The sequence below is a fragment of the Archocentrus centrarchus genome, chromosome 3, assembly GCF_007364275.1.
Source record: "Archocentrus centrarchus isolate MPI-CPG fArcCen1 chromosome 3, fArcCen1, whole genome shotgun sequence".
NCBI lineage: Eukaryota > Metazoa > Chordata > Actinopteri > Cichliformes > Cichlidae > Archocentrus > Archocentrus centrarchus.
Genome location: NC_044348.1, coordinates 27,872,404 through 27,886,115, shown reverse-complemented (window position 1 = coordinate 27,886,115; position 13,712 = coordinate 27,872,404). Strand labels below are relative to the sequence as shown.

The following is a 13,712-nucleotide window of genomic DNA, read 5'->3' as shown; positions in this document are numbered from 1 at the left end:
TACATTTTATTTTTGTAAGTTGGAAGGCAAATATCAAATCACAGTTTGGCAACAGCTTGGTGGTGTGCCTGCTGGGTTGACATTTGTCTGTGCTTTTAGAGGTGAAACATAGCCTCAGTCTGCTCTTGTCTTCAGTCCAGGCTAAGGGCAAATCAGGCAGAGCCTCTTAAATAAATGGGTAATGAGAAGATCTATTTTTCTTTTTCGATTTTTTTCCCCTCATTTTGGTACTTCCAGTGCAGTTCTAATGTTTCACCTCTATTTCTGCTTTTAATGCACAACACTTCAGCAACATTCTCCCTGGGGTGTAAATGTAATAGGAGCACCCTTGTTAAAAGTGTTGAAGTACTGATTTCACATTGCCTAATTTAGCCCTGGCATAGCAGATATGCTACATGATCGCTGCACTGTTAGCCAAGCAGACAGCAGGAGACTAGGCTAGGCTGAGTTTTGGCTCACTGGGGACTCAACCTGCCATTAGTAGTGGGAACTAGTACAGCATCTGGTATAAGACAGAAAAGATTACTAGAGCAGCCATGCAAGGTTCATGTTGGAAAATGTATTCTAGAGATGGCCAAGACAAGCAGAGGATATTGCATTGCTCATGGAACATTAGATTTCCCATGGATTAGTTCGGCTTCGCTTAAATAATGAGCACAAATGGTTTGTAGAACATGGCTTTGTTTTTACCTACTTCAGATTAATTCATGAAGCTTCTTGCATTGCCAACATACAGTACCAGTCAAAAGTTTGGACACTTTTGACTGGTACTGTATATTGAATTAAATGACAGAGGGAGGGCTGGGTTTTCCCTTATGTGTTTAAAGGCAATCCTTAAAAAGCTGATAGGCATAATTTTGAATGTGAAGAACTATTGTGCTTCCCAAATCCTTTTTTTTTTTTTTTTTTTTTTTTTTAAGGGTTGAACGAGGCTATAACTTGTAGGTATCCTCTTCTGAGATATGGTGTTGCTGCTGAAAGAAGATTCATATAACACAGGCCTCGCAGCAGCCGGACAGCAACAGAATCGAGCATTTCTAGTAAAAAAAAATGTGGGGTTTGACCCAGTTTTAAGCAACTATTTCTACAACATTTGTGGTAGAACAAACTAAATCCATTTTGCTATCCGCCCCTCTCGTTTAGTTTTTGGTAATGTCAAATCATTCTGCAGCATTAAAATCTTGCTATGATATGGAAGGTTTTATTCCTCATCCTCTATCGCCTCTTCGGTAAATTCGGCTATGTTATTGGTGCCAGGTCAGCTGTCACCAGCCTTGCCAGGGAGTAGGCGCAAACATAATTCTCCCTAATCTTCCTTCTGTCATCCATGTGCATGCAGGGGACCATCTCTCCCGTCATTTGGTCCAAGTGATTATCCCGGTGATTTTTCACTTGGTTGCTGCTAATGTATAGAGGCTGATGATTACAGTGTGATTAGGGAGAAAGGTGAAATAGCATGTCTAATGTGGTGCAAGAGATAATTGAAGGGTAGTGAGCACAGGCATTAGGTAGGCTCAAAAATGCTGCTCCAAGGGGAGACGTGCTAAACAATTGTGCTGTGGTTTAGAAAGGCATGGCTGCTCTTAGGATAGAAGAAAAGGAAGTGGTACATGGAATGTTGCTATCAAGGGCTGAAATTAGTGCCTTCAGCTTTTTTAAGTGACAAAGGCAGTATATTAAAAACTATGAACTCTGCTGGCACATTTAATCAGTCCCTTCTTTAGTGATTTGGAACAGTTCTGGTCTGGTTTGCTATTTCAAGAAAGAAAGAGGGAGAAGAAGAGTCTCGCTACTTAACATGAACTGGTTGGATTGGTGCCAAAAGTATTAACTTGAGGTCCTACTTGACTGTTTAATCTGTTTTTGAAAGCATATAATACAGATCTACATTATGTATATTGTTTGTCACCAGGAGCTTGATTGGGGTTTCTAATTTTACTGGATAAATCATCTGGGATCAACCTAGAAGCATCAGCTTAAAGGATCTCAGTGTGATGAGTTCTTGACTTCCCCTCTTCTCCCCACTCTCTCCCTCCTCTTGTATAGCCTTGCCAGCTGTTGGTGCTTAGAGGGCTGGTATATGGATGTGAGCTGGTGTTCGGCAGAGAAAATTGGGAAGTGCTCATAGTGACTGAAACAGCATCGCTCCTCCCTCTAGACTCATTCCAAACATATTGATCTGGTTTTAGAGCAGAGGCTGTTTCCAGAGCTATAAAATGGTGAAAAATAAAGGCTACAGGACTCTAAATCAAGACATGACAGTACCGGAGTGCCTGGCATCAGTGTCAGTGACACTACAGATGAGTAAAATGATTTAAATAGTGACTGTTAGAATTATCTTAGCTAGAAGCTATTAAGCACTATTTTTCACCATAGGCTTTATGTGTACTGTCTACATAAAGCAGGTCAGGTAGCATGTTGACAGTGAAATTGCTCTAAAATGCTCTAAAAGCCGGCACTCCTTTACTATCAATACAGAAGTAATTTGAATTCATCTTTAGAGAAATCTGCCAACAGACAAGATTAAATTTTTCTCAGTCTAAAATTCTGCAGCAGCTTCAGTGGACACATACATCATTGACATGTCACTCAAAATTTGTGGTTGCTTATGATAGCCATACTTTGTTTTTTTTGAGGGAATGCTGACACCACCGGGGCCAATTCATTACTAAACTGAGTACATTCTGCTGGCAGTTACAGTAGCTATCGCTTTATTTGTCTTCCCTCTTTTACTCTTTCCCTCATGAACATCCATTTGTCCATTTTTAATCATCAGAAGTTTGTGGCTTCATATTTCACACTTGTTGCAATACAAAAGGCCAAAAAAAAAAAAAAAGACACCCCATGTCCATTTTACTTGGTCTTTACAGTGGATTGTCGCTTGAACACAAAGGCTAGTGATGCCTTAAACATCTGCACCCTGTCCAGCACAGACATCAGTAAAGTCAGTCTTTTTTTCTCTTCATTCTTTTATTTTCTTCCAGAAGAGCATCTTCATAGCTGTCAGAGAGTGCAGGGACTTGTACATCATGATGAGCGCGATATCCAGTGGCTGATACGTTAACATCCAAGAGAAAGAGACTTGTTGCGTACAGGGGCAGATGAATGTCTCCCCACCATCCCACCCCTCTTTTGCCCCATTTTCATTACAACTTCAAGTATGTTTTTTTTTTTTTTTTAAAAAACAGCAAAAGTTAGCAAATCTACATTTTTTTTTCTAAGTCTACTCTACTATTCTACAACCTGGTGCTAAATCAGCATCCAGAGCAAAAGATCAGCCCCTATACTACGTTTCCATGTCTTTTTTATACACTATTTCCATTTTCTTTTATTCATACTTACAGTAGGCCACTGGATATTGATTTAATGATTTTTTGACTACGAGTAAATTGTAATACTTGCAGCTACAAGGTATGAGTTTTTAAATATATATTTATATATTTATATATTTATATTCTTTTAAAAAGCGTTTAGTCCTTTGGTCCCTATTTCCTAAGGAATGATGCATGTAAATTATCCTGGATTCTCCACTTTTCTTCTTGTTTTCTTCTCCTCGATCCAGAGCTTGCCCTGTCACAGAGCACAACACCTGTGTAGGCACAAAAACCAAAATGGCAGCAGGCTGGTGTGTGTGTTTGTGTGTTATTTGTGTGTGTGTGCGCGCACACGCATGAGTTTGCTTCAGTTCTTGTGTTGGCATTTGCACTTATTTATACATGTACAAAGTTTTTTTTTTCTTTTTTTTTTTTTTTAAGTGTAGCTTTTTTGAAATGTGTATGTTTGGTTTGTTTTCCGTGTTTTATGTGTGTTTATCTATATCCTGTGTCAGTATGCATGCTTTGAGCATAATGAGTCTATAAAGGTTTTTTTTTTTTCCATCATGTCTAAAAAACAGCAGCAAAAAGTTGGTCTCTGCAAAAAATCTTCTTCCACAGACGCCAAAGCAAAACAGGAAAAAAAGAGGCATTTGCGAAGAAAAACTAAAATAAATAAACAGACAAAAATACCCAACAACTCTGGGATCCTTCTCTCAGTCACCCAATCTTTCAGCGGCTTTCCAGGAGGATCAAGGGACCACCCTTCCTTCATGATATGTAGCAGAGCAAGAAGTCTTTGTACTTTTACTGCACTTGTGGAAATAAGGTGTTGTGGCCCTTCATCCTGTGACACAGAGAGAGAGAGAGGGGAAGAGAAAGAGACGGGGGGAGAATAAGGAGACTGGATTCAGTGGGGCTGTGGCAAACATGCTCAGGGTTGCTGGCTCCTGGTTATCACACAGACTGACAGGCACAGCCAACAGCATGAGAAACAGACGGGGAAGAGAGAGAAAAAAAAAAGAGGAGCATGTCAATCACAACCAGAAATAAGTGGGCTAGAGGTGGGGTGGGAAATTTGTGTTTTAACCATATGGAACAGACATCTACACTGTGACAGCACTAATCCAGGGAAGGCCTAATTTAAACTGACTGCATCTCCCTGAATGGGAAAAAAAAAAAAAAAAAAAGTTGCCTGAGATGTTGCTGTCATTCATCTTTTTGTTAATTTATTACAAACAAGCTACAAAAGAACAGGAAGGAAACATAAAGAAAATGAGACAAGTGTGTGTGCAAGTTTTAATATTGCAATAATTAGAATCACATAATAACTGACAGTTGTCCATTATGAAAAATACATATTTCAAGAAATAACCTCTAATTAGGATAGCATAAAAAAAAAAAAAACAACTCCCTTGCCTTTGTGCTGGATTGATATACTGCACTGTTACTAAATGTGTCTGTGCTGTCGAGCTTTGGGTTGATAAAAGATCTAGTTTACAGCCTATCATCCCTAATATGTTGTGAGCTATGATGTGGGTGAAGAAAGGCTATGAAATCACAGCAAATCACTCTCTGAGAGTGAACATGAAAGGGTCTGACTTTGTGACGAGAACACGCGCCCAGACGCTCTTTGTTCTACCTTTCCATTCCTGTAAATGAGCTTGTTACCATTTCATAATAGATCTGCTTTTTAGATGGGGGGGAACAGCGATTCAAACTTATTTCTTATGTGTGCCAAATGCGAGCCCGGCCATTAGCAACAAAAGCACTAACAGTCCCAATTACAGATGCCCTCTTTTATAAGCCGCTCACAATTCTCCCTGTACATGTATCTGAGAAGAAACACACAGTAGCTTTCAAATTTACCCCCCCCCCCTCAAAGTAAACAGCTTCTTTGAAAATGTCACAACTATTTCATCTACTAACTTTGTCAGGTAATAAAAAATTTGTTTTTTTCTCACAAGCTTTTAGTCCTAATATTATGCCTCCCCACACCACCACCTACTTGGATGGCTACATAAATGACACCTGGCAGTTAGGAGGTGTAGTTGATGCCAGAAAAACCTTATCCCTTACGGCATGCCTGGCTAGACACCCCCCTTGGGTTTACTGGATAGACTAAGGGTGGGAGAGTCGTCTGCACGGCTTCTGAAATAACAGGGTGGAATGTGCTCAATGAAAACTACTAACGCTTATCAGGATTGGCCTCAAGGGTTGGAAACAAACTCACTTGCAAAGAAAGGACCTTTTTCCTAAGAATCTGAATGCTGTTTTTCGTACACATTGAGCGAAAATTATCTGACATACAAGCAGCTGGTGGACGGATTTTGGGCACGCGGGTCTGTAGTGCCGCCGGCAGCTTTTCTATCATTGTGTAATTGGTTTGCACCCTCATAAATAAATAAATGGGAAGTGATTCTCGTGTTAGGCAAACAAAACAACCTTGCAGAAGTACTCCCTGTGCAGATGGAAGTAGACTGTCAACATTTGCCTGTGCTCTCTGTGTGAACGTTAGAGATTTAATTGGCTTCACAAACATAGGGTCATCTTGGCCATCTCTCAACTAAACAGCTGTCGAACAGAGAGAGAAAAAGAGGTCCATTTTGAAAACACGCAGACTTAAAGAAAAAAAAAAGTTTTCTGGAAGAAAAACACTGTTGATGTGAATGTGAAGAGATAGAGAAATTGAAAATACAGTACATCCATACACATGAACCCCACAAGAGAAAATAAAACACCACAAGGGCACACATTACAATAGCACAGAGGGTTAAAGGCCACTTCCAGTTATAATCAACCAACAAGTCAGCATGTCAGTTACAGGTACCAGCCATGAAAGGCATCGATTACTGCACTCCACAAACTGCCAAGATACAATATACAGTATATATAAATATATATAAAAGGAGGGCAGAATATAAAGAGAGAGTTTAGAGATATCAATCAACGCCACGTCATGCAACGCAGTCACAGGCCCACCACATGACGTCATCCAAAAGAAAATGACACCATGGGTTCAACTTACAGCTGAGGGAACTTGGCCCCATGACAGGTGTGGGGGTGTGTGGCTATAGCGGAGAAAGGCCACCTCACACTGTGATTGGCCTTGTCAGGTTGCCAGGTTGGTAGGGGTGCAAAAGAAGGAAAGAAACAGTGGGATTTTCTTTTCCTCAAGTCAGAATTCAAAGCACCCCATCTATATTTGTTCCATACTCACTTATTCTGCCTGACAAATCAAATGAGGTCATTATAGTTATTACCATAAAACTGAAAAAAAAGACAAGTGAAACAGAAATAACAGAGCAAATAATCTTCAGTGCAGCACAGAAAAGGGTCTTTTTGTACCTTAGTGTGGTGGTGAAATATTCTTGGGCTGACAACATCTGCAGGTTAAAGGTTTGAATTGATGTTTTTATATTCACAAAGATAACCCTTATGGCAGAAATGCATATTTCAGAAACTTGTCCTGTCTACAGTAATTGGATTTGCCTTGCATTGTTTGCTATGAGGGTGGCCGTACAGTGAGCGCTTCAGGTTTTTTGCATTAAGTTTATCTTTAAGACACAGAACGCAATTTCAGAGTAGCGGGGCTCCTGAGACCAGAAAAGGAGAATGCTGTCTGATCGTGTTTTTAATTCAACTTCAAAGCAGAATTGTCAGTGTTACAGAAAAAGGGGCTTCTGAAGTTATCTACATATTGAAGTTTTTACCTATGAGGAACACACACATGCACACACAGAAAAGCCATCATTCAAGTTCCATCAACGTTTTTCATCATAATAATGCATTATGGTTGGAATTTAGAAAATTAAATAGTTGAACTTTAGGCCCAAGAAACTGGTGTAATTACATAAAAGAAATACAGTGATGGACCAAAGACAGAGGAATTCATACAAAAACACACACACACACACACACACACACACACACACACACACACACACACACACACACACACACACACACACACACACACACACACACAAATTAAGTGACAGAATGTTATTATGGGAAATGTGTTTGCTTGGAGGCATTCTGAGAATATCTCAATGACTGTCCTGTCATTCAGTGCTATTGTATTTTCCATTTGCCCCTAAATCAAATTCACTCATTCCTTTTTGCTTCTCATTGTATCAGCTTTGAAAGCTTCTCCTTAATTAGCGGAGGATAGCTCTATTCAAATGCTATTAGAGAACTGATAAAGGGAGCTTTTTCAGTATAGGATACAACTTTCTATTAATGCCTTTTTGTAGCTTTTAAAGAGTCAGATCTTAAGCAAGCAGCCATACTTTTATTTATGCATGAAAAGAAATCCAGGCCTGTGTAGTTCTTATACCATGTTGTTCAGATAATTGGGTGACAATGCACCTATATTGTCTTTTCACTGACAACTGTGGTTTGTGTTATATAGGCAATAATTATTTGAATCATGCACCATTCTAACTTTTTTCCCGGTCTAATACCATACTGATATCTTGACTTTAGGTATCTGCCAGTAACAAGTTCCCATCTGATAGGAATGTTAAAGGATGTTAAATTAACAAACTGTATTCCTCCTATTTGCATTGAATTTATATCAGTTAGTAAAATATAAATGACCTTGGGATAGTTTGCACTCGCCTCATTTCTACTGCATGCTAGTTTGTCCTTTCCCTGAGCTGATAAAAACAGGTAAACTGAAATAATATGAATCGAGCTGAGGACAGTACATTATACCACTGTAAGTGCAATAAAAGCTTCCCAATAAGTGTTAAACCAAACATAATAAGAGACAGAGAGAGAGACCTTACAGGGAAAGCATCATCATTTAAGATTTTGTCATGTCAATAAACACTAACCTTCAAACTTCTAACCTTTGGCTATTAGGTTTCCATGCTATGTAAGTGCTCCTGGTAGTAACTGGTGAAAAGTGTCATAGTAAACCCAGAATAACAAAGAAGTGAATATAACAGATCAGCTCCGTGGAGCTGCCTGACCGATAGCTGATCTAGATTTCAGGATTGGCCTGATATCCGATATAAATATCAGATCAATGCATCCCTAGTGTGACATTGGAGGATTATTTTATTGACGCATGGTGCTATCTTAAGCAAACTAACATTTTATTGTTTTTTTAAAGGACAGTTGACAGAAGATTCCTAGTGGCAGATACTATTAACTCCATAAGTATATGGACCCGGACACAATTTTTGTCATTTCGCCTGTATACACAAACACAATGGATTTAAAATCAAAGAATAAAGATGTGATCGAAGTGCAGTGTTTCAGCTTTAATTCAAGGGGTTTAACAAAGAAACTGCATTAACCATTTAGGAATTTCAGCCATTTTCATACACAGTGCTCTGTCATGGTCCTGGGTTGGTTACCTATTGTTTTGAGTTTTTCAGACTTTGAGGGTTTTGTTGTTTAATTATTTCTTCTTGGTTTCTGGGTCACTGACTCTGTGTTTAAGTTTAGTCTTTTCTTTATTCTTTTTGGGTTTTGTTGCTAGTTTGTTTTCTGTGCCCTGCACTTTTGTTCCCGTTTTTGAGTTTATTATAATCTTTCTTTCAGTTTTTTCTGCCTTCCCTGCGTTGCTCATGTCCAGTTAAGTTTCCCCTTGCCTTCCTGGTGTTATATTCATTCTGGTTATTGTATTTCCTACTGTAAGTGTGCCCGCCTCCCTGTGTTGTGTCAAGTGTACTTTTCTGTTTTCATGTTTACTTCCTGTTTTACTTTGCCAGTCCCTTGTATTGTGTGCTTTGTGTTCATCTTTGGCTCCCCTCACGCTGTGTGCTCCGTCTGTCAAGAGTTTCCTCGTAGTTTCTTACATTATGTATTTCTGGTTTAAGTCCAGCCCTGTGTATATTTAGCATGTTTTCCCTGGGAATACAAGTGAATAAAGCCAAGTAGAGTTCATTGGAGTCCTATTCTTGCCTGCCACACAGCTGTTCCTTGACATGCACCATTTTCAGAGGTAATTGGACAGGCTAACATAATTTTAAATATAACTATTGTTTTTAATACTTGGATGACTGCCCGAATTCTAAAACCTATGGGCATCACCAAATTCTGCCTTTCCTTCCTTGAGATGCTCTGCCAGGCCTTTACTGCAGTGACCTTCAATAGGTGCTTGTTTGTGGGTCTCTGCCTTCAGTTTTGTCTTTAATAACTGACAATCATGTTCTGTGGAGAAGAGATCAGGTGACTAACTAGGCCATTTAAGAATATCCTATTTCTTTGCCTTGAGAAAGTCTTGGGTTATGTTTGCAATACACTTTGGTAGTTATCCATTTGTACTGTGAAACACAGTGTGATCAGATTTGCAGCATTTGGCTGAGTAAAGCCCTGTACAGAATGCTTCAGAATTCATCCTGCAATTTCTATCAGCAGTCACATCATCTATAGATACTAGTGACACTGGAAACCAGTGTCATGCACTGCCTCTAGCTGATTCTTTTCTTCTTTATAATTGAAGTAAAAAGCTCCCAAATGCAAGTTCAGCACTACAACTACACAAACCCATATGCTATATTGCAAAAAGTTTTCACTCATCCATGCAAATCATTGAATTCAGGCGTTCCAATCACCTCCATGGCCACAGGTGTTTAAAATCAAGCACCTAGGTATGGAGACTGCTTCTGCAAACATTTGTAAAAGAATGGGTCGCTCTCAGGCGCTCACTGAATTCCAGCGTGGTACCGTGATTGGATGCAACAAGTCAAGTTTCGAAATTTCCTTGTTACTAAATGTTCAAAGTAGAAGCCAGTGGAAACGACAGCCACGAAGTGGTAGGTCGCGTAAAATCACGAGGTGGGGGGGTGGGGGTGGGGTCAGTGGAACCTGAGGCGCAGAGTGTGCAGCGGTCGCCAACTTTCTGCAGTCAATTGCTACAGACCTCCAAACTTCATGCAGCCTTCAGATTAGCTCCAGAACAGTGTGATAAAGAGCTTCATATAATGGGTTTCCATGGCTGAGCAGCTGCATCCAAGCTTTACATCACCAAGCACAATGCAAAGTATCGAATGCAGCAATGTCAAGCATGCCGCCAATGAACTCTAGAGCAGTGGAGACATGTCTCTGAGTGGCGAATCATGCTTCTCTGTCCTGCAAGCCAATGGATGAGTCTGGGTTTGGTGGTTGCCAGGAGAACGAAACTTTTCTGATTGCACTGTGCCAAGTGTAAAGTTTGGTGGAGTGGGCATTGTGGTGTAGGGTTGCTTTTTAGGAATTATGCGTTAGCCCTATGACAGGCTGCCGACCTCTCCAGGGTGTACCCTGCCTCTCACCATATGATAGCTGGGATAGGCTTCAGCATGTGAAGGCAGACGCTCGGCTACTTTTGGCAATATAGTGTATTTTTTCTGCCTAATTTGTCATGGAATAACAAAGGTATAGGTCTCATCTGGCTATTAAACTGTTTGTCAGTCAGCTCTCTTTGGAGCCTCTGAAAATGGGGGACCATGTGTCATTTCAATCACATCTTGATTGTTTGATTTAAATCCATTTTGGTGGTGTAAAGGGCCAAAATTACAAAAATTGTCTCTGTCCAAAAACGCACTGACCTAACCACATACTACTACTGTATTACCACAGACAGTTAACTATAGTTAATATTTGTACGAGCTCATGTACTTTATTTACTGTGAGAGGATCGTTGCAAGCAAACAGAACAGTGCCGTAAGAGTGCTATAACTATGCATCAGAGAAATGCTGCAATGTGGCAGTATTAAAAGTAAACTTGCCATATATGTTAATTTTATAATAAAATATAAAATACTATTTTCACATAAACATCAGCATCATAAAGTATTCTCTGTAACCCTTGGCTACAACAAAGTAGTTACAATAGAGCAGCAATAAACAGAAAGGATGTCTGCATCATCCTCATTAATTTATAGATGTTCATTATTAGAAATGCTTGCGTGAGAAAAGACTTTTGAACTGTGGCTACCTCATACATGCTGATTGCCTGATCACCAATGGCACTGTGTAAAGAGTCTTGCTTGACATAAATTTACATTGATGACATGAATAGTACGGATTTTGTCAATGTAAATTTATGTCTTGCTTGACATAAATTTACATTGACAAAATCCATACTATACATGTCATCAATCCTACAGAATTTATTGCTTTTTTATACAGTTATGTTAGTTGCAGTATAAATACACTGGTGGTAAAAGCTGTAGATTCATTTTGTAGCTAGTTTAACTAACCAGAGTCAATACGTAATGAATCCTCATGGTGGCACTTGTCAAATGAATCAGGATAAAGTGAAGATTAATTTGACTAATTTGCCATGAAGAAGAATAAACTAAGGAAGAGGAAATTGTAGGCAGGACTGATGTGGAAAACAAATCAGACAGAAAATTAATTGAACTGATGCACTGGTAATAATTGTTACCATAATACTATGAATAAATTATACATAATATTATTAAATATATTAATTTTAAGATATGTAATTTCATCTTAATATCTTTTTAGGAGTTTTCTGCCACAGAGTTATTGCAATTTTTATGACAGTCTTGCAATGTGTTGTCTGTCACGTTATCACTATGCATGATAGTGATAGATCATTGGCAAGCTAAATTATAATAGCTGATAGGTATATCAGGTGTTCCCTGTTCATTATAGTTTACAGAGTACACTAAATTCATTAAATGAAAATTAACATTGCGCAAGCATGAAGAAATGTATAATTGACTACTGACTATACTGACTTTTAACTTCAGAAATACAACAAAATGTAAAATTTTACAGGTCTAAATTGACTGTATAATTGTGCTCTTCTAAATTATTTCTTTCTTTAATCAAGGTTCAGCTTGCATATTGCCAAACAGCTGACATAAGTCTAATCCTATTTTAGGAGATTACTGCTTTTGGAAATTTGTTGCTGAACAACTTGTATTGATTTCCAATGCTTCACCCAGTAGATAGGTAATCATGCACAGCTGGGTACTGATGATGTCATTCATTCGCCCTGAAGCACCCTGCAGGTCCAAGTTAGTCTAGACAAACCCCCGAAGAAGACAAAAACATCTGTGGAGGATGGAAACCTGGCAGAAATCTCCAGAGTCCCATAAAATCTAGAAAGCCTGGCACCTGCCATGGCTTTATACATTTAGAATACAATGAATCACGCTGACTTGGAATAATATAAATCTGATTATTGATATCTTATTCATATTTGATATCAGGGCTCTTAAGGACAATGACAGAGGTTGATTCAAGAACAAAGATTTTTTTTTTGACTGTAAGTAGTTTGTCTGGAATATAGATGACTGTAAATTTCAGTATTTTATGCAATGATGGGATTTTTATTAACTGGAATACTGGAAGGATGAGGAAGTTTATTTTCCTCTTTGCCAATCTCACTACAATAACCTCCCTGTAAAAAGTAGCCCACACTTTTACTTTTTGTAATATTTAGAATGAACAGAGAAAATCATAAAAAAAAGCTTGTGAAATGTTGTTGTAGGCAATTTCATTAAGGTCTCAGTTATTATTCAAATACAATTCTTTATTTATATATTTTTTTACTTATTTTCAGCATCAAAAATATGCAGTATTACTTTATAGATAAGAAGTTTTAATTTTAGGAGTAATGAATGTTTTTGCATAGAAGTTATATAGCGATCTGAGTAAACTCACAAACCTTTATGTTTTCTGTACTGTGTCCCGTGTACTGCACTGACAATATTGTAAATCCATATCGTTTTCAAGTGAAGCAGAAAGTTTTAGAATTGCATGGTGTATTATGGCACGGGTGTTACTCTACCTGGGTATCGACAGCAGACGAGTCAGTAAGGTCGGTTGGCATCCTTTGGCCGCTTTAGCTGCACCTTCAGCCTCTTCATGCCTATCTGAAAGCCATTCATGGCCTGGATAGCGGCTTGAGCACTGGATGGGTTATCAAAACTCACAAAGCCTGGGACAAGTACACAAGAACAAGAACAGGAGAGAGATGAGGGACAAAAAAAATGGGAAAATGAAAAAAAAAAAAAAGGACATGAAGGAAGAAGAATGGGGAATATGAAAGAGAAACATGAAGAAGAGAAAGGGATTGGTTAAGGAACAAAGAGAAAGACAGGTGAGATGAAGAAGCAAGAGAAGGAAAAAAATACCCTTTTAAACTCCCGACAATGACACAACAATAGGTCTTTGTTTTCTCTTTTCAGGAGATTAATTGAAAATCTCCGAATTAAAAAAAAAAAAGAAAAAAGATTAAATAAAATACCACAAAGGCTAATAACACAGATATTAAAAACAAAATGAAAGAGCACTATTAGAAACCGGGTATTCAACTTGAACAGAGAACAAAAAAAAAAAAAAGCATGAAAAGGTGTTCAGAGATATGAAAGAGAAAAAAAAAAAGGAGTCTGTGTGAAAAGTAAAAACTGGGTCTGTACA

General features: G+C 38.5%; 1 protein-coding gene across 1 annotated transcript in view; it reads right to left on the bottom strand.

Moving 5' to 3' along the window:
* Positions 1-4,086: 4,086 nt before the first annotated feature.
* celf6 (CUGBP Elav-like family member 6) overlaps positions 4,087-13,712 on the bottom strand; it is a 163,422-nt gene continuing 153,796 nt past the window's right edge. Inside the window, exons 12-13 of the mRNA XM_030718528.1 lie at positions 13,081-13,230; positions 4,087-4,161 (exon numbers count right to left, since the gene is read on the bottom strand). Of these exons, the coding sequence (XP_030574388.1) occupies positions 13,103-13,230 (128 nt within the window). The 3' untranslated portion in view covers positions 4,087-4,161; positions 13,081-13,102. The remainder of the gene's footprint in view (positions 4,162-13,080; positions 13,231-13,712) is intronic.